General features: G+C 41.0%; 1 protein-coding gene across 1 annotated transcript in view; it reads right to left on the reverse strand.

The window, feature by feature from the left end:
• vwa1.L (von Willebrand factor A domain containing 1 L homeolog) overlaps positions 1-21,284 on the reverse strand; it is a 59,720-nt gene that overhangs the window by 16,779 nt on the left and 21,657 nt on the right. Inside the window, exon 2 of the mRNA XM_018226028.2 lies at positions 1,500-2,063. Coding sequence (XP_018081517.1) covers positions 1,500-2,063 — 564 coding nt within the window. The remainder of the gene's footprint in view (positions 1-1,499; positions 2,064-21,284) is intronic.

The following is a 21,284-nucleotide window of genomic DNA, read 5'->3' on the forward strand; positions in this document are numbered from 1 at the left end:
AAGTCTTGTGAAATCTCTGTCCTTTAATCCAGTAATCCATGAAGACGGATTTGAAGGCAAGATAAGGATATCTTGCTATTGGAGATGGCAAACAACATGACAGATTGCATTCCTTGGCACTAGAAACTCTCTGAATAAACAACCAGTCCCTTTATTTGTAGTAGAATTCATAGAAGTGCCCCTGTGCCAGTACAGGAGATAAAAAGCTTTGATGCCAGTGCCACAAGACCTGCTAATTTGAGTCTTGTTACAGGAATTCAGTATCATGCCTGCCCAGAGTGCTGGTGTTAGCAGCAAAAGGCCCACGTTCATTACAGTCCTTGGTTCTCACAGCTATTCCCTAATGGTGTAATGTAACAGGTCATTAGAGCATGATGTTCAGGTTCTGGCTGGAGCATATCGCATCTCAGTGATCTCAGATTTATGTTTGCTATGACACAGCTATGTGCTTATCAGCTAGTACTATAAAAACAGAAGCTATATCCAGCAAGGAGAGGCTTGTGTTACTGAGTCACTGAACTCTAAATATAAAATGTAATCTTACATCATTGAGTCATACCTAGAACCCAAACCCCATCCAAGATATAATTAACTTGCCAAAACATATGTACACAAACTGCGGCTCTGGAAAAGCCCACAAAGCATTAGCATATGGATAGGTATCATCCAAACTCCCAACATTCCTATCTGTACACTAACAATATGACCAATAATGGTCACTTTTGTGACAGGTATGTCACCTATTATCCAGAATGCTGGGGACCTGGGGTTTTCTGGAAAACAGATCTTTCCATAATTTAGATCTTCATACCTTGAGTCTACTAGAAAATCATGTAAACATTAAATAAGCCCAACAGGCTGGTTTTGCTTCCAATAAGGATTAATTATATATTAGCTTGGATTAATCACAAGATATTTTTTTATTATTTACAGAGAAAGAGGAAATCATTTTTAAAAATTTGAATTATTTGAAAAAAACTGAGTTTATAGGAGAATGCCTTTCTGTAATTCGGAGCTTTCTGGATAACGGGTTTCCAGATAATGGATCCCATACCTGTAGTATCTTCCAATGAATATAGAAGTATGACTACCAACAGGGAATAATTTATGAAATATTAACCTGGGGAATTCTGAAGAATTCTGTGCAGTACAATATTTTTCCCATTTAACAAAGCTTTTCTGACTTCACATTTTCCTGGCAGTCACCAAATTTTACTGAATGGTTACATATATCAAACTCAATACCGGTGTCATTTCATCAGAGTGGTTTTTACTGCTTTGTGCTGTTCTATAAGGAGATATCTTTTAGCTCAGCTCAGCGATCCAACCCTCAAACAAGGGGCATATGGCATATCAACCTGCTACATGAAAGAAGGTGGAGGACTATGCTAAACAGAAAGCAGCAGTGAAGTTGTGCTCTCAGATTATATTGAATATTTGCACATATCCATGCTTGATATAAATAGGAATGCTTCCAGGTGGAGAAGCTACCAACATACCAATGATAGAGTCTCGAAGCTCCTTGGTGATTATATGAAGGTCGTCTACATCTACAAAGTGAAGATGAGAGTCAGATGGTTTGCTGGCTGCTGCTGACAGCTCCAAATAGTTCCCTCTGCCGGTGCTTACAATAAATACCGTAACGCCCATGTCCTTTAAAAGCTGCATGGGTTGAGAAATGTCATCAGTAGACAAGCCATCCGTTACCCACACCATAACCTTTGGAACCTCTGCTCTAGACCCGCTCCTCTCTTCAAAGAGGTTCTCCTTTATGTAAGAAAGAGCTTTGCCTGTATTTGTGTCTCCCATTTGCTGCTGGATATTCTGTATGGCTCTTTGGATCTCCTGGCTAGAACCATATTGGTTGAAGGGGAATTCCAGAACAGGTTTGTTGCTGATATGCACAATGCTGGCTTGCACATCTTGTGGGCCAAAGGTGAATGGTCGCAGTAGGTTACCAATAAACTCTCGAACTTTGGCAAACTCATAATATGAGACACTTCCTGAACTGTCTAAGAGGAAGATAAGGTCACCCTCGGAGTCAGGAACAAAGCCGGCGTGGTCTATAATGTAAAAAAAAGAAAATAAATTGTATTAACTGGAAAACTAATAGCAGCAGCATCTATATAGTATGCTTCAGTGTATAAGACTTTGCTAGGGATTTATGCACATTTAAAAATAATGTGAAATATGTTGGTGCCAGCGCTGTGAAATATGTTGGCGCTCTATAAATACATATTAATAATAATAATAATAATAATAATAATAATAATGGAAGGATTAATCTTGTCCCAAATCAAATTTAGTTTTTGGAACAATATACCACACAGTATATTATGCCATTTTAATGCCATAATGTCCAGTTTTGTTTTGTGTTTCACCACAATGACATAAAATGCGCCTCTTTTGCTTATTGTGGCTTATTGTGGCAAAACTAGCCTCAAACTTGTTAGGTCCATAACACATGTTTTAATTGCAGATTACTTCTTATTCTGTTTAATAGGAAGAACCTCAAACATACTGGGGTGTTTTAAGTAGGTGACCAACAGTGCCCTTAATTCATCTGAATGGGAAGTTACTTAGGGCAATAAAAGAGTTTTAATCTAGGCCACAAGATGCAGGCTGTTGGGTGCAACTCCTTTACATTTCTATTCAGAACTATGCATTCCTCCTTGGTAAACATTTATTGATCATTTGTAAATCCCTAGATTTATTACCGGATTGGAAAGTGTGTGTTGGGGGTGCTACCCTGATTTTCTGCCCCGAGAATGTAAACAGAATTAAAAACATTTTTACACCAAATAGGACACCTGTAGAATAAAACAATACAGTACATAGAAACACTCTTTTTGCTTATATTTGTAAACAGCTGCTCTTTACTTTGTCTTTACTTTGCCTTTTTGTACATATCTGTGTTCAAGTAACAAATACACCTATATCATCCATCAGTACCTTATTCCCTTAATTACAATACATTAGCTACATATAATGCCCTTTGAGGAAGAAAACCCAGGATCTGGAATAAATATAAGTACAAGTTAAAAATAGTAGTTCTTTGGACAGTAGATGATTATATATAGTAGGATTATCTGATCAGTACTAATTCATCTAAATTATTTGATCAGTACTACTTTATCCGATAAAGTAGGTGGCCAAATCACATGAAATCCAACAATTTTGCTGGGTTCTGCAGGACAAATGGCTGGATCTATGTCCATCTGCAGGACTGCCATTAGAAATCGCAGGGCCCCATACGACAAAATTTCCTGGGCCCCCTGGGCTGCACCCACCGCAAGCCCCACCTACAGGTCCGCCCTCCCCACCCCACAGGTCCGCCCCCCATCACACAGTAAAAAAACAAAATAATATTGGTGACTAGGGTTCCCACATGTTAATAAAAAATAAAAAGATATTGGTGGTCAGGGCCCCCCTTAAAAAACATTTGTGGCCAGGGCCCCCTCATTAAAAAATATTGGTGGCTAGGACCCCACATGAGAAAAAAAAATTGGTGGCCAAAGTTGGTGGCCAGGGCCCACCCCCACATTATAAGAAAATTGGTGGCCAGGGCCCCTTAAACGTCCATGCCTTCCTGAAGTCAGTCAGAAGTGTGGCGTGGCCGGGCCCCCCTTACCCTCGGGCCCCCTACAACTCTCCCCCCTGTCCCCCCCGATGGCTGCCCTGTCCATCTGTGTGTGGCCATATTATATTACTATCACAATCTGAGCACTACTGTTTTACTCATCATTATTACTCTGGGAGTAGGTCAATGCTCCATTTATAATGAATTATGATGGGTTCCTGCAGGCCAATGTTATGCTTCTTTCTGGGTCCTCTGGATACAAATGCTATGGGTTTTTGTGGAAAACGTGTATTGGGTCTGGATCATTAAATATGATTGGACTGCTGCTTTGAGAAACAATGCAAATAGAATAGTTTGATGGCTGTTGATAACGACTTTGAAACAACAGCGCCACCAGCGGTTGATTTTGGTTTACTGGCTACAGTCTAAAGGAAATTAACTTGGAAAAGGAAAGTCTTTCAATATTGATCTGCTTAAAACTGACCAGAGACATAATTTATGTGTGCTAAAAGCCCCTAATAGTAAGTTGACCCCAAAACACATATAATTAATTAATATAAATATACAGTATATACACAGCCTATAAGTTCAGTGAAAATAACATACATGAACTTTAATGGATGACATGTCTGCTGCTTGTGTATATGGTTGCAGTCTTGAAGGTATTTTACTGGCCTAGACAGTAATAAAGATACTTGTTTTCAATGTTATTAATAGAATATCATCATTAGATGCTACTGAATCTTTAAAATAAAAGATATGCTTCTTAATATAGGACTACGCACATAAATTCCACATCACACATATCAATTTGGTGCATTCTGCAGACAGTACTAGTTTCTCTGCAGTTCCTAATTATGGGGCATGATTATAAAAGAGGGATATAAAAATTGTCCACAAAATTATTTGAAAAATGCTACATTTATTTTTTATTATTTTTAAAATATATCCCATATATTACTGCACATGTATTCTCTTGTGCTTATTGTCTATATGGTTTCCTCTGACTGTTGGTTTACTTTGCCACACAGTCAAATACTTGTTTTCAGTGTTATTAATAGAAAAATAGATATCATGTATAGGAAGGCCAGTATTTCCCCCAGAAAGTGGCATCCCTCGCTGTCTGTTTAACCTTTTTTTTTTTTTAAAGCAGATTCCATTACAGATAAAGTAGCACGAGGATATTATAAACTGAATTCCAGTTCATTAAGCTTCAATCAATCGTAGCACATTTTGTCAGTGAAAGACATAACAGATGGAACAGGCTCTCTCAGTTCTTGAGTTCAATGTGATGGCATCACAGGGGCCTCTACTAAAGTGAAAGAGGAAAAAAGTCTAATCCATAAAAACAGCAGCTCATAGCCAATATGCACTTAATAAACTGAATGTGATGAAACATCAATAATAACACCTGCTCTGCTTTTATAAGATACGGACACTCCGCAGAGATGCCTGAAGCTTTAGAAAATATAATTTTTCTCCTGCCTTCCTCTGCATTGCTTGGCAAGCAACTATCAAGTCCAATTTTCTGGATTTCACACAGATAATTATTGGTGTCATGGTAAAATCAAGCAAAACCTACACAATAAACCCTCTTAATGGCTTATGAAAATGAAAGATTTTTTTTTTACTTGCATGTCAAATGTAATGTTCCATAGTGGGATATCTGGTCACATCATGGGGTAACTTGGCTTAGCCTTTCATCACAAGCGGGAGTTAGATTAGATTTAATGGAGTTCTGTATTATAATTAACACCTATTTATCGTGTGAAAATGAAGAGGGGCACCATTGCCCTTATCATCGGAAAATGACAAAGACCTTATATGTATTTCTAAATATAATTGAGCTGATGAGAATGTTTGTTGTAAATTTTAAAACTCTTAATAAACATTTAATAAAAAAAAAAAAATCTATAGGAGTCAACACTTTTGACAAAAGATCAATCTGAGCTTTTCCTCCCCATCAGCATTTTCCCTTATGAAAGTGATAAAGTAGTCTGCAGTGGAACAGCCTTTTCCTGAGTTTAACACTAGTCTTATGTTACTGTTAAGGTGACCATACACTGAAAGATCAGCTTGTTTGGCAATGTACCCAAGCAAATGGATCTTTTGCAGATATGCACACCCTGAGGTGGGTGATAACAGCTTGTTAAGGTGATCCTCAACCCAACAGCCTGTAGTTATTGTGAGCCAAGCTTTTGGCTTGAATTGATGTGGTCCCCATGGGATTTTAAAACCTTTTGCATTTTTCAGTTGGGTAGGCCCATCGGAGGTCTCCATACACAGACCTATAAACTGACGACTTTGCCTGTCAGCAGCTTTTATAGGCCCGTGGCTATCTATATGGCTTTCAGACCCAAATCATGAATAGGTATCATTATATGAAGCTCTATAAAAACAACAGAACTGAAAATGAATGACAGGGGTTTGTTCATGGAACATATGAAGCATTTCTATCATAAGCCAATAAATAATTACGGCTTCTGCATCAAATGGATTTTATATGTAGCGAATTGAAATAAGGTCTATGGCACAGATGCTGAAAGAAAGTCAAAATGCCCTATCTGCTTGTCACTACACTTGACAGCAATGATTGACAAACCACCATATTGAAAGCACATGGAGCAGTGGCAAACTGACCTTGGTGCCACAATGCTCAAACGTTTTTGTGTTCAATCACTCAGATACCAGGAAGAGACGCCAGAAAGGGGTCAATTCAAAAAAATTAAATACTGTAGATGTGATACTGTTTTAAGAGACATTAAGACCTTAAGAATATCAAAACCATACAGGCAGCAGGTTAATGAGCTCCATTGAAACTGTGGAGAAAATTTGGGCTTGCATCAGAAAAGTTGCACGCATAAAAATTTTCACACATCAAAATTATTCAGACGCCCACTGACTTTAATGCATTTTGCAAATTCTTCGCTATTTCACAAATTTCGCAGGAAATTCGCAAATTTTTCGGCGAAACTGGACAAATTTGGCCATCACTACTGTGTGCATTGTTTATAAATAAAGAACAATAAATGCCAAATTATTCACAAGTAAGTAATATGAGCTGTATCTCATGAAACTAGTAAACAGAAAGATCGTGTTGGGGCTGGGGTGAATGAGTTGATCATGAGATTTGTCTCATGTGTGATCTCAGGAACAATGACTAACACCCACTTTCATCTGGCCCCTTCCAATGTTTACCATTTTTTCTTATATCTATATGCTTTGTGTGCTTATATATAAGGATACAAATGGATCACTCAAGTGGTGCACTATTTTTATAATGTGCTAAATACATATTATTATTGTAGGATCCCAGCACTCACAAGAAATCCAAAACAAAAAATGGTGCCTGGGTGCAGTCCATGCTGTGGTTAAATAGAAATATTTTTTTTTAAACATTTTTTATTTTCACTTTAAGACCTGTGAGAGTGACCTCTTCAAATGATTTATATATATTTATATAAACAGACCTGTTGATGAACTTCATTTTTAAGGTTCAAGGGTTTAATTTCAGAGTGACATCCATTAATTGATATTTAGACCTTGGAATATAATCCTTCCTGTATGTTAATTTAATTTAATCCTATGGTTGCTGGAAAGTGCTGAATGAGTTTGCTCCCATATATATATATATACCAAATATAATGGAATACAACACATCAAAACTATTAAATGCTCAGATGAGAACAAAAACATATCCTAAAGGGCCCTATTTTGACACACCCAAGAAACCTGGCAAAAAATTGAGAAGCAGTCATCAGAAGATCCATCAGTGGATTAAAGCAGTAGAGTCTGGGGAGGTCTCATGATGTGTCTGTCTAACAACAGCAGGCTGGTGCACACTGGCAGGGGAACCCATTCCCTACCTCTCAGACATGCGTCACTGGTTAAGGAGTCAGTATTTTGAAAAGTGATATTCATCCTGTGTCTCTCACATAAAATTAGCAACAGCTGGGCAAGCAGCTTTAGCATAACCTCATTAGGAAGACAAAATGAAGGAAAAATAACCACAATAAAATAATGATGTTTTAGGGTCAGAAACTCCAGGCTGGTACTTAAAAAACTGTTAAATAATTCAAAAACCAATTTATGAACTGTTTTGGAATACTGTATCTACATTATACTTAGGGGCACATTTACAAAGCTCGAGTGAAGGATTCGAATTAAAAAAACTTCGAATTTCGAAGTGTTTTTTTGGCTACTTCGACCATCGAATGGGCTACTTCGACCTTCGACTACTACTTCGACTTCGAATCGAACGATTCGAACTAAAAATCGTTCGACTATTCGACCATTCGATAATCGAAGTACTGTCTCTTTAAGAAAAACTTCGACCCCCTAGTTCGGCAGCTAAAAGCTACCGAACTCAATGTTAGCCTATGGGGAAGGTCCCCATAGGCTTGCCTGTGTTTTTTTGATCGAAGGATATTCCTTCGATCGTTCGATTAAAATCCTTCGAATCGTTCGATTCGAAGGATTTAATCGTTCGATCGAACGAATAATCCTTCGATCGTACGATCGTACGATTAGCGCTAAATCGTTCGACTTCGATATTCGAAGTCGAACGATTTTAGTTCCTAGTCGAATATCGAGGGTTAATTAACCCTCGATATTCGACCCTTAGTAAATCTGCCCCTTAAAGTTAAATTCACAGTAAACACCCTCTTTAAGCATAACAGACAGGGCTCTATTATCATGGGGAGGGGGATTTTTATCCCAGAGGCAGTTTGAAACAGGCCGCCCTAACCATATGGATTAATGTAGATTTCCTTAGGAGACATACCTGAGACTAGCTGCTTAGGCATGGTATTCTAGAGGAATGTTGTCTAATAACAAGGTGGGTTTTAGATTGCAGTAATAGAAGGCACTTGAGGGCTAGAGAGCATGATTTAATTCTTAATACATCCTCAAAATTTTAAGGCAAATATGAAAACAAACAAGTACTTTTATTGGCTTGCATATTAAAAGACACAGCAGAGTTGTTTCCTCTAAACTTTCTGTTCTCAATTTCTCTACTAATAAATATGGTTCTAAATCCTGAAGTGATGTAATAATGTTTTCCCAACATACAACTTAACTTTTCACATTGTATTCAGACAAAAGCATAAACTCTACTTTTTAGCTGTCAGTATTCCTCATAACTTGCTCAGCTACTGAATTAGTACAAGCAGAAAAATAATAGGAATATTTGTAAAGAGCTCCATGACACTAAGCTGAGCCCATAGTCAGCAGTCACTTAATTTTTACTGAGAAGAGATAACCTGTGCACATTCCATAATGCATCATGTCATCACATTTACACCCATCATGGCATTCCCTGATTGCATAACGCAGGCATGACACATAAAGCAGATTCTCTCATGCCGAGGCTTCTTTCAACGCTGATTAGTACTCCCCTATATATATTTTTTTAACTAATTTTTCAGCACAGTGATGTTTTTTTTCTTTTGGCTTCTCAGATTTTGAAGGCAGTGAGCTGGAAAATATTTAGCTGTAATGTGCATACATGTCCAATGGGAAGTTTTAGGGTATGGTAGAAAGGGCGTTTGCCCTGGAATGCAAACATTGAAGAAAGTAGTAAAACAAGGACACACCAGCAAAGGATGATTGCGTTTCATGCTAAGTTACAAAAAATCTGCACACTTTACCATATTTTCCAGAATCTAAGGCATTGTACAGAAATTATATGGTTGTCACATTTTCTGGAAAAAAATACCGGCCAGGTGGTGACCCTATACACAATGCTTAATTTTGCACTTGCCGCTAGGTTAAAACTATGGATCATTTCATGAGTAAACTTTGTATCCATTTCCAAAACCCCATCACCCAGGAGCAGAGCAAAAATTGATTTGCACAATTTTCCCATAGATAGAGGCCCCAGTCTTCCTCCATTGCTAGGAACTCCTTCTTCTCTAAAAAAGAGCCCTGCTAATAGAAATATTTAATTTTCTTCACTTGTTTCATATTTTTCTTTATCATGCTGAACAGTTCTACACACCAGAAGGTCTGCACAATGGATTCTATGATATACTGTTCCATTTTTCTTGCCCGGTGGTCCCAAATTTGCCTGCGTCGATTTTAGTTAGATGTGTTTTTTTCATAGTGCATTTATTTTAAAAGATAAAGAAAACTTTTTGTTGTTCCTCAGGAAGAAATGACAGCTGTGATTATGGATAAGAGTGGAAACCGAAGGAAAAGCATCTACACCACTTACAGCAGTTTACAAGGAATGCACTTTTTTTAATTACAACAGATGTTTAAAATTGTATATTGATTAAAAAAAAGATTACCATGCATGGAAATTTAGCCAAAGGCCAACATTGGTGGCTTAATGAGCTGATTTATTAAAGCTAGAGGCTAAGCTCCACATGGGCTTAAAGTCTCCAGCCTACCCTTAGGTTATAATTGCTGATAAAAAGACTGAATAAACGCACCCTGTGCCAAGGACAAGACTTGTATTTACACTGATCATACATTTACTGTAAATATCAGCCACAGACTGATGTTATCATTTGGTCCCAGCCCAATGCTAGGATACTTAGGTAAGTCCACACAGGGCGTTTTGGGGAGATTTGATCGCCTGCACTAATCACACACGGTGGTTCATTTTCCGAAGTCGACCGAAGTTGCCTCACAAGGAAACTTCGGGCGACTTCAGAAAACGAATCGCCGTGTGTGATTAGCGGCTGCGGTTTGTTATTTTAGCCGGCGCTAAAAGAGGTACCATGCAGAGCAGTCAGCCACTTCCATTGCCTAATTTAGTACTCTTACGCCATGGTTAATATAATTCCAGAAGGCAATCTTTTTGGCCCGATATATGGTATAAACAATGACCAGCAATAACAGCCTGCTCGTGTATGGGAAGAAACAGAATAACATAATAATATTATCAGCCAGACCACTGTGCTGCAAAATGTTGCTCTTTTTATGGGCCTCCTCAGATCTTACACCTCTACTATGGTCATGACAACTGCAGTGGGTAAGAGCTTCCACTGAGCTTAAACTGTTTCCACACACAAATCCCCATGAAAGTCACACTATGCGAACTGCTTAGTTATGACTATTGACATGTATGTTTAGATATACCGACAGCCTGCCTTGTCATGTGTTATTTCCCCAGTATAAGTAGTTCAGCTACATTATGCGCAGGCTACATTCTTTATAAGACAGTTAAAGACAGGCTGAATGCTGTATGTACTCTATAAAGACTTCTGCAAGATCAGGCATTTGCTTTTAAAGCCAAGGGCTACACTATGAAAAACTGTTGTTAAAGAAATGGAACTTGAAATGAAGCAAGGACATATTTATTTGCTTCTCGCTGGGGGAAATAAGTACGGCTTCTTACTCCCAGGGACATTCAAAGCAAAAATCAGTAGCTAACCTTTCTGATACTCTGATCATGCATACTGTCTGTACAGATACAGATCATTAATACTGATATGACAATAATACTTATCATATTAAGAATTTTAGTTTTATATTCACTGCTGCTAGTTCTAATTGACAGTCACGAGGAACACACTCTGTGTAGTTCTTCCCAGGGTCTCACTAACAATTAAGATGGCAGGAGAATGTTGGCACAGTTTGGACTGGTCCATCGGGATACCAGGAAAACTCCCGATGGGCCCAGGTGTCAGGGGGCCCTTGTGCTGCTAAACATTTGGCCTATTTCATGGCCATTTCGTATTTCTTTGAGAACAAAGAGGCTAAATAGATGGAATAATAGATAATAGTATGTAAAGAATAGAAACTAGGAGAATGGAGGTTGGGTGAGGAGAGTAATAATAATAGTACTGAGAGTGGGCCCCTGGTCTATGGTTCTTTGGTGGGCCCCTGGTCTAAGGTTTTTGGATGGGCCCTTGATGTCCCCGTCCGACACTGTGTTGGCAGTTGTGTTTCTGGTTCTGCAATAACAGGAGTGGCATGTCAAACAAATTTATTTGCTTTTAATGATGCTGTAAACAGAAAGTTGGACAGGGGGTTGCCATAGATACAGTGGAGTAACTACCAAAGATTGGGCTCCGCCCACAAGAAATATTTTTAGAGGGCCGAGGCCTAGTGCCTTCCTCCCACCCCGCTGTCAGCTGCCTGTGCTTGTGTCAGGCTTACCAGTATGATCCAGACGTAGAAGGAGTAGGAACAGAAGACAATGAACCACAAGCGCCTCACACACCCGCTAACTCACCCGAGGTTGGAAACGGGGAGCAGGGGTGTGGAGAGTAGCCAGTGAGACTAAACGAGGTACAGAAGGATCAGGCAAGGCGTAGTCAGGATATCCGGGTCAAGGCAGGCAGCGAGAATCGTCAACGGTAAACAGGCAGAAGGTCTAGGCAACAAGCAAGAATCAGAGTCCAGGAACAGGCAGGGGTCAAACACAATATCGACAGGAAGGTATCAACGCTAGGGTTTCAGTTATAAACCTAATAACCAGGCACAGAGCAGAGGCTGGAGCAGGTTTAAATAGCGCTAGTTTGGCGCCAACTGACGTCATCAGACCGCGTCCGTTACGTGCGTCCGTCGCGCGCGTCCGTTACGTCGCGCGCGTCCGCTACGTCGCGCGCGTCCGTTGCGTCGCGCACGCCCCGGCGCCAGCGACCGTCGCCCGCGCCTCCGCGCCGGCGTCCGTCGCCCGCATTCGATGCGGCGCGCAGGCGCACATCAGTTGCCTGATTACTGCACCTGCGACCACACCGACCAGGGCGCAACGCTGACACAGCAGGGACCTTACATTGCCCCCCATCAAGGAGTGGCCTCAGGACACGACAACCAGCGGTCTTGTTAGGATGCTCTTCGTGAAATTTTTTCAACAGATCTGGAGCGTGAATGTTCTTGACTGGCTCCCAGGAATTCTCTTCAGGGCCATAGCCCTTCCATCCCACCAAGTATTGTACTTGCCTGCCTCTAATACGAGAGTCCAGAATTTTTTCGACCTCGAATTCCTCTTGATTATCCACTAGAACTGGGAGAGGAGGAGGAGTCGTACGACCTGGAAACTGGAAGGTGGAAGCAGATTTCAGGAGAGCCGAATGGAACACCGGATGAATACGCCAAGAAGCAGGAAGCTTTAACTGAAAGGCCACAGGATTAATTTGACGAACAATAGAAAAAGGACCCAGGAAACGTTGGCCGAGCTTCCTGCTGGGAGAAGATAACTTAAGATTAATAGTAGACAACCAGACTCGATCACCCACCTTGAACTCTGGGTCTTTATTCCGTCTCCGATCAGCGTATAACTTGAAATTCTTCTGGGCCTTGGACATGTTCTCTTGCAGTTTCCGAAAATTGTCTGTTAGGAAGTTGAGGCGGTCTTGAACTGCGGGAACCAGAATATCAGCCACTATAGAAGAAGGAAAGGTTAAAGGGTGGAGACCATAATTAGCAAAGAAAGGAGACTGGTTAATGGATGAATGGTGAGCATTATTGTAAGCGAATTCAGCAAGAGGTAGAAGGTTTGCCCAGTTGTCTTGAAGATGAGAAGAGTAGCACCTCAGATATTGTTCTAAAGTCTGGTTGGTTCGTTCCGTCTGGCCGTTGGATTGAGGATGAAAGGCTGAAGAAAGGGAAACAGAAATTTGAAGGGCGCCACACAAGGTTTTCCAGAACTGAGATGTGAATTGTGGGCCTCGATCCGATATCACCTCCTGCGGAAGACCATGGAGCCTAACAACTTCCTTGATAAAAACGTCTGCAGTTTCGGAAGCGGAAGGGAGCTTGGGCAAGGACTTGAAATGAGCCATCTTGGTCAAACGGTCAATAAATACCACTATGGTAGAACATCCATCAGACTGTGGTAATTCCGAGATAAAGTCCAACGAAACAGAGCTCCAGGGACGGGAAGGGACAGGAAGGGGTTGAAGAAGGCCAAAGGGTTTAGAATGAGAGTCTTTAGATCTGGCACAAATTTCACATGAAGAAACGAATTGGAAGCAATCTTTGGCTAATCCTGGCCAAGAGAACGATCTTTTAGCTGCGATAATAGTCTTCTTGACCCCTGGATGTCCGGCCAATTTGGAGTCGTGTATACTTTTAAGAACCTCCAACCGCATCTCCTCAGGAACAAAAATCTTGTCTTTTAGAAGAAGAAATCCTCCCTTAGGAACGAGGGCTGGTTCCATGATGGACTTGGAAGCGTTCTGGATCTGTTTAAGAAGGGTCGGCTGTAGTAAAAGGAAATTGTTGGATTTCAGGATGGTTTCAGGAGAAGAAGGTATTTCGTCATCGAGGGTAAACATACGGGATAAGGCGTCGGCTTTAGTATTCTTAGATCCAGGCCGATAGGTAAGGTGGAAATTAAACCTCATGAAGAAAAGAGCCCACCTCGCTTGTCTTGGTCTCAGTCTCTTGGCGGAACGAAGGTACTCCAAGTTTCTGTGGTCGGTGAAGATAAGAATAGGGTGCTTGGAACCTTCCAGAAGATACCGCCACTCCTCCAGTGCCAGTTTAATAGCGAGTAGTTCCCGATCGGCCACATCGTAATTGCATTCACATTTTGCCATTTTACGGGAAAAAAAAGCTACTGGATGGAGCTCCTCTTGGATCCCAGATCTTTGGGACAAAACAGCGCCCACCGCAACTTCAGAGGCATCGACTTCCAGAACAAATGGTAAGGATAAATCAGGATGACAAAGGATAGGAGCTGATGTGAAAAGTTTCTTTAAGTTTTCGAAAGATACTTGGGCTTGAGAGGACCAAAAAAATTTCTTATTCATGCGAGTCAGCTCTGTTATTGGTAGAATAGTCTGAGAGAAACCTCTAATAAACTTCCTGTAGAAGTTTGCGAAACCAATAAAGCGTTGAACTGCCTTCCTGGATGTGGGAGCTGGCCAGTCGAGGATTGCCGAGATCTTCTTTGAATCCATCTGGATGCCTAGAGGAGAAATAAAGAATCCTAGAAATTCAACAGAGGACTGCTCAAAAATGCACTTTTCAATTTTGGCATAGAGTTGGTGAGTGCGAAGGCGAGCAAGAACCCTCCTCATATGGATCCTGTGTTCATCTAAGGAACTAGAAAAAATTAAAATGTCATCCAGATAAATTATAACAAAAATGTCAAGAAAGTCCCGAAAAATGTCATTGACAAAATGCTGGAATGTTGCGGGAGCGTTGCAAAGGCCGAACGGCATCACCAGATATTCGAAGTGGCCGTAGCGAGTACGAAACGCCGTCTTCCACTCGTCTCCCTCACGTATCCTGACCAGGTTATATGCTCCCCTCAGATCCAACTTAGAAAAAATCTTGGCCTCCGTTAAGCGTTGGAATAACTCTGGAATTAAAGGAAGAGGATATCGGTTTTTGATCGTTATTTTGTTCAAGTCTCTATAATCAATACAGGGTCTTAATGAGTGATCTTTCTTTTCGACAAAGAATATCCCTGCCCCGGCTGGAGAAGAAGATTGACGAATAAAACCTTTGGCCAAATTTTCATCAAGATATGAGCGAAGTTCAGCTAGTTCTGGTTCGGACAACGGGTAAATACGACCAAAGGGTACTTGGGAACCGGGCAAAAGATTAATTGGGCAATCATAGATGCGATGAGGGGGTAGAGAATCGGCACCTTTCTTGTTGAACACATCTGCGAACTCCCGATAGCTTTGAGGAAGAATTTGAAGAACCTCGGATGAGGAGGATAACGAACAAACTTGACTAGAAGAAGGATAACTTTCGAATCTACATTTAGATTGACAAAATTGCGAAAGAAAGGTTATTTCCCCTGTGGCCCAATTGATGGATGGATTATGTTTTTGTAACCATGGCAACCCCAAAATGACAGGAAAAAGAGGAGACGTGACCACATCTAAATTCATCATTTCCGAATGCTTTTTATTGAGGGAAACAAAAAGAGGAATGGTTTCTTGCACCACTGGGCCCGAAGTAATTAAGGAACCATCAGCCACCCGAAGGGAAATGGGATTCTTCTTAGGTTGGAGAGGAATCTGGAGTTGGGAAACGATCGTACTGTCCATGAAACAGCCACTTGCTCCGGAATCAAGGATGGCTTGGAGTTTTGCTGTTTGACTTCCCCACTGCAGAAAGAGAGAGACTGTCAGTAAAGGTACTGGTTTGTTACAACATTTTAAGTCTTTACTAAAAAAGTCTTTACCCGTAGGACGGGTTGGGCAGCTCCTTAGTAAGTGACCGGCCTGGCCACAGTAGAGGCAAAGGTTTAATCTGCGGCGACGAAGGCGTTCTTCCGCAGTGAGGGCAGACCTGATGGCTCCAATTTGCATCGGTTCCGAGGACGAATCTGAAGCAGAGGAAGGCAAGGGAAAAGGTACTTGGACTGGAGGAGGGGCGGTAGGTACAACCCAGGTATGAGGTATCAGGCCAGCCTTTTCGGCTTTCTCCTCTTCTCTGCGCTCTCTGAGTCTCTGGTCGAGCTGAATGGCAAGAGTGATGAGACCCTCCAGCGTGTCTGGAATTCCTGTACGAGCGAGCTCGTTTTTCAGTTCAGGGAAAAGACCCAAACGATATTGGTGCTTAAGGGCCGCAGGATTCCAATCCGTATCTTCGGACCATTGCCGGAACTCAAGCGTATAGTCCTCCGCAGGACGAGTTCCCTGTTTGAGAGCATGAAGGGCGGCTTCAGCGGTGGAGACTCTATGAGGGTCGTCATAGAGAATCGCCATGGCATCAAAAAAAGTGTCCACAGAAGCTAATACAGGGCTCCGTCGATCCATTAAACGAAAGGCCCAGGTCTGGGGTTCTCCGGACAGAAAAGTAATAATAACCCCTACTCGTGTGTTCTCATCGGGGTATGTGTGAGGTTTCAGAGAAAAAAGGAGTTTGCAGCTGCTCCTGAAATTACGGAAGGCTTTCCGATCCCCAGAGAATTTTTCGGGAAAAGCAACTTTAGGTTCCGAGATTTCGGAGGTGAGAACTTGTACCTCAGTGGGACCAACAGAAGTGGTAGCAGCTACAGTGGATTGGCTTGCGGTGGATGGTTGGGCCCTCAGCTGGGATTGCATCTGGGTATATCCGCTCTGAAGCTCCCTCACTGCTTGTGTCAATTCCGACATCTGTTGGATGAGTACGGTAAGCGGTGAAGCCCCTTCAGCTGGATCCATGGCCTGGTTATAATGTCAGGCTTACCAGTATGATCCAGACGTAGAAGGAGTAGGAACAGAAGACAATGAACCACAAGCGCCTCACACACCCGCTAACTCACCCGAGGTTGGAAACGGGGAGCAGGGGTGTGGAGAGTAGCCAGTGAGACTAAACGAGGTACAGAAGGATCAGGCAAGGCGTAGTCAGGATATCCGGGTCAAGGCAGGCAGCGAGAATCGTCAACGGTAAACAGGCAGAAGGTCTAGGCAACAAGCAAGAATCAGAGTCCAGGAACAGGCAGGGGTCAAACACAATATCGACAGGAAGGTATCAACGCTAGGGTTTCAGTTATAAACCTAATAACCAGGCACAGAGCAGAGGCTGGAGCAGGTTTAAATAGCGCTAGTTTGGCGCCAACTGACGTCATCAGACCGCGTCCGTTACGTGCGTCCGTCGCGCGCGTCCGTTACGTCGCGCGCGTCCGCTACGTCGCGCGCGTCCGTTGCGTCGCGCACGCCCCGGCGCCAGCGACCGTCGCCCGCGCCTCCGCGCCGGCGTCCGTCGCCCGCATTCGATGCGGCGCGCAGGCGCACATCAGTTGCCTGATTACTGCACCTGCGACCACACCGACCAGGGCGCAACGCTGACACAGCAGGGACCTTACAGCTTGCTCTACTTCTTTGTTTGAGGTGTAGAGCAGTGATGGGGCTGGAAGAAGGAGATTCCATATAGAAGACCTTGCAGAATGGGCATTCTTATTACGCTACTATGTGAATACTATGCCACAGTGATAGTGCCTAATTTGTACACTAAAATATGTTGGTCTTGGTAATGTTTTTTGACATGGATAGATAACTGGCTAATGGATTGTGTACAGATTGTGTACAGAGGGTGGCTGTCAATGGCACATTTTCTACTTGGAGTCATGTTCTTAGTGAGATCACACAGAGTTGTCTGTTGGGCCACATTTTAATTTCATTTTTCTGTTAATGACTTCGGGTAAGACTTTTAAAGCTGTATATGTGTTTGCTAATGACACAAAACAAATCAGGCCAATTAAATCCATATAGTATATGACATCCTTGAAGGGTGATCTTGATAAACTGGCAATTTTGGCAGCTATGTGGCAGGTGAAGCTACATGTTGATTAATTGCTCATCTTTAAATTAAATTTTAATATAATGTAGAGAGTGATATTCTAAGACAATTTACAACTGGTTTTCATTACTTATTATTTGTGGTTTTTGAGTTATTTAGCTTTTTATTCAGCAGCTCTCCAGTTTGCCATTTTAGCAATCTGCTTGCTAGGGTCCAAATTACCCTAGCAACCATGCACTGATATAAATAAGAGACTGTAATATGAATAGGAGAGGACCTGAATAGAAAGATTATTAATTAAAAGTAGCAATTACAATACATTCGTAGTCTTATAAAATCAGAATAAGAAATCAAATAATTTAAAAACAATAAAAAAGAAAATTTGAAGGCCGTTTGAAAAGTTGCTTAGAATTAGCCTTTCTATAACGTTCTAAAAGATAACTTCAAGGTAAACCACCCTTTTAATTTTAGGTTATAAACTGGGATTTAAAATATGCAAGCAAATACCCTTAATGGGGACAAATCCTTGATGCAGAAAGATTAGGGGTATTTGAAGGGGTACCTGTGGATAATAATAATAGTCAGCAGCTGCAAGGGCGAACAAGTTTTTGTCCTGCTTTAAAAGGAGCATATATTCACAGGAGTACAGAGTAATCCTTTCCCTTTACATGGTCTATGGAGTAGCGACTAAGCTGATAAACAGTATGAAAGATTTAACTTATAAAGAAAGACTTACAAAGATATAGTTTTACCCTGGAAATGAAAACTTAAGGGGTCCATACAAGTGGCTCTATTGCTTTATTCACCAGTAGATCTTACCAGAGGATGCAAGGGCCTCCTTAGAGATCAGAATAAGGTTTCATAGTAAGTTGCAGGAAAAAATGTATTACAGTGAGATTGATTCTCTATAAATCCTGCTCATTTTTGTTAAGTACCTCCTATTCTGTATAGATATGTACTATTGTTAGGTTTGCACACAACTACAGGAGATTGGTAGTGGATTTCAATGGATCATTTTGGATAAAAATTAAATAAATTTCAAAATGATGTTTTACATAGGACTAATATGGTTCGATTTTTTTTTTCATGCAACTGTCTCTCATTAGCAGCATTTCATTTTAAAAAAAAGCACTGTAGAAAGGAAGGCCTTTTGGCATATCATGTATGTTAGGAGTGGACCATTATGGTGCTGGGGCCCAAGGCAGCTGCTCTATTTAAAAATATGCCCTGCTTCAGACATCAGAGAACTAAAGGCTGCACTAAAACTAAAAAACTAAAGAGCCTGGCTATTCTTTACAAACGGCTAACATAAATAATGTAAACATATTTATTGTACTTGACAGAGCAGAAATCCCTTTCTTTCTGCCACTCCATAACTGAAATGCTTTTAGTGAGCTCCCTAGACAACAAACTAATACATAACCTAATGCCCAGAAATATCTTTCAGGGTGTTTGAATGTTATTCCATGCAAAGCTAATAAGCAAGCCCATATTTTTTTTTTCATATATAATTATTCTCCAGGTTAATAAGTATGGCTATCGTTATGTTTTCATTAGGGGACATTTTCACAAAGACCCAGGGATGAAGTGCAAGAGCACTAAGGCATGTGCCCCTTGGTGCTTATTCAGGAAGCACTTCTTCCCATGTCTGACTGCCCTCTGCACCTCATGCTGGATAAAAAAATAGATGCAAAAATGCAGAGCAAAGTGATGGGGACACAAGCCATAGGGCAGGCGGTAAGTAGAGTACAGTATGTCCTAATCTATCATTAGTGGATGTGTAGGGGCAGGAGGGGTTAATCATATTTGCCATCTTCCTGTGGTCCCTCACAAATACAGTGCTGCTGCTGAACAGCAACTGGGCCATTACATACATTGAATTTGCATACATTTAGGGTTCCAAAGCAAGCAAACATTAACACACATAAGCAGTAGTCCATTACACATGTGGGATTATCTTTGCACTGGTTATCCAAATACTGTAGCTACCACTCAACAACCAAAGACAGAGTAGCTTCAGGTTTACCGGTTCGCCTTGTTTAGCTTAAAAAAATAACAAAAACAATATATTTTTCCTGGTTAAAACAAAAGTCAAAAAGTGTGTTCAGCACAAGGCTGAGCTCATGTTGAACATGAGGGTATGCTGCCCCTTTAATTGCTGTCTGCATGCAACCAGATGGAGTTATCAAACATTATCCTGCAATTAATTGCATTGTAACTGCATCCAGACAAGGATCCAGAGAAGGGGGGATGGTGGACCGTCCTCTTTTTACAGGCACTCAATTTGTACCTGGACAGAGTATAAATGCATCATGCTCCAATGCTTCATCAATTCATTTAGCTGCAATATTTGGTGTATATGAAGAGAATATAGAAGTGATAGAGGTTCCATTGTGTTCCGTTCCAGACCAGTGCTTTGGAAAATGAAGCACGTTACTAAACAATATGATACAGGTCAGCAATAGAGCAATAGGGCATATGAAAGATAATTAATGTTTCTTGGATGGCAAGTATCCAGTACTGTAATTTTGTAGAAATAGCACAAGATCGATATAATGAGCAGGAAGAAAAAAAAAAACATCAGTAGATTTTAATTTGGCAATGTTTTCTTTCTTGTATGAATAATATGCCTTTCTACTCAACATTTAGCCAAGATTTATCCAAAAGGCAATCTACACTGCCTTGTGATTGATGTTTTTTTAAATACATGGACTGAATATCAGCTTTATTTATTTACTTAATTTAATGTCATTATGTACAATATAGCAGATGATTTGGACTTCATTTAAATTTTCCATACTACAAGCTAGTAGAAAGTCGAAAGCAGGCAAAGGCTGTCAAGGCAGACCTGAGATGAACTTCGGGACGTTCAACATTCCTTACTAAACATCAACAGTAAACCGTTCTAAGCTTCCATAACAATATCTTGAGCTCTCAACATCCTTGCAAATTTTTAATTTAATCAGGATCAGGCAACCAACACAACTTTACATCTATAGAGACATAGTTACATCTCTCCACTGCCATGGTCTGCAGCTCAGGTCATGCTTTATAACTGTGCTGTGCTTAAAGGAGAACTAAACCCTAAAAATCAATAGGGCTAAAAATGCCATATTTCATATACTGAACTTATTGCATCAGCCTAACGTTTCAGTTTCTCAATAGCAGCATCGATCCAGAACTTTAAACTTGTCACAGGGGGTCACCATCATGCGACACTCACATGCTCAGTGGGCTCTGAGCGGCTGTTGAGAAACTAAGCTTAGGGGCCATCATAAATTATGAAGCAGAAAATTAGGTTGGCCTGTAATATTGATGGTACAGGGTTGATTATTAAATTCTAATGCTAGTTGCACTGGTTTCTGTGCTGACATGTAGTAATTATCTGTTTTATTCACTAATCAGCCTTGCAATGTGTACTGTATATTGTGAGTCGGTCCCTAAGCTCAGTAAGTGGCAGCAGCACAGAGCATGTGCAGTAAAAAAGATGGAGAGTTACAGGGGCATCTTCAGAGGCACAGATCACTGCTAAAGGGCTGCAGTTCCCTCGGACTGGTACAGA

Source organism: Xenopus laevis, chromosome 7L (assembly GCF_017654675.1).
Source record: "Xenopus laevis strain J_2021 chromosome 7L, Xenopus_laevis_v10.1, whole genome shotgun sequence".
In the NCBI taxonomy this organism is placed as follows: Eukaryota; Metazoa; Chordata; class Amphibia; order Anura; family Pipidae; genus Xenopus; species Xenopus laevis.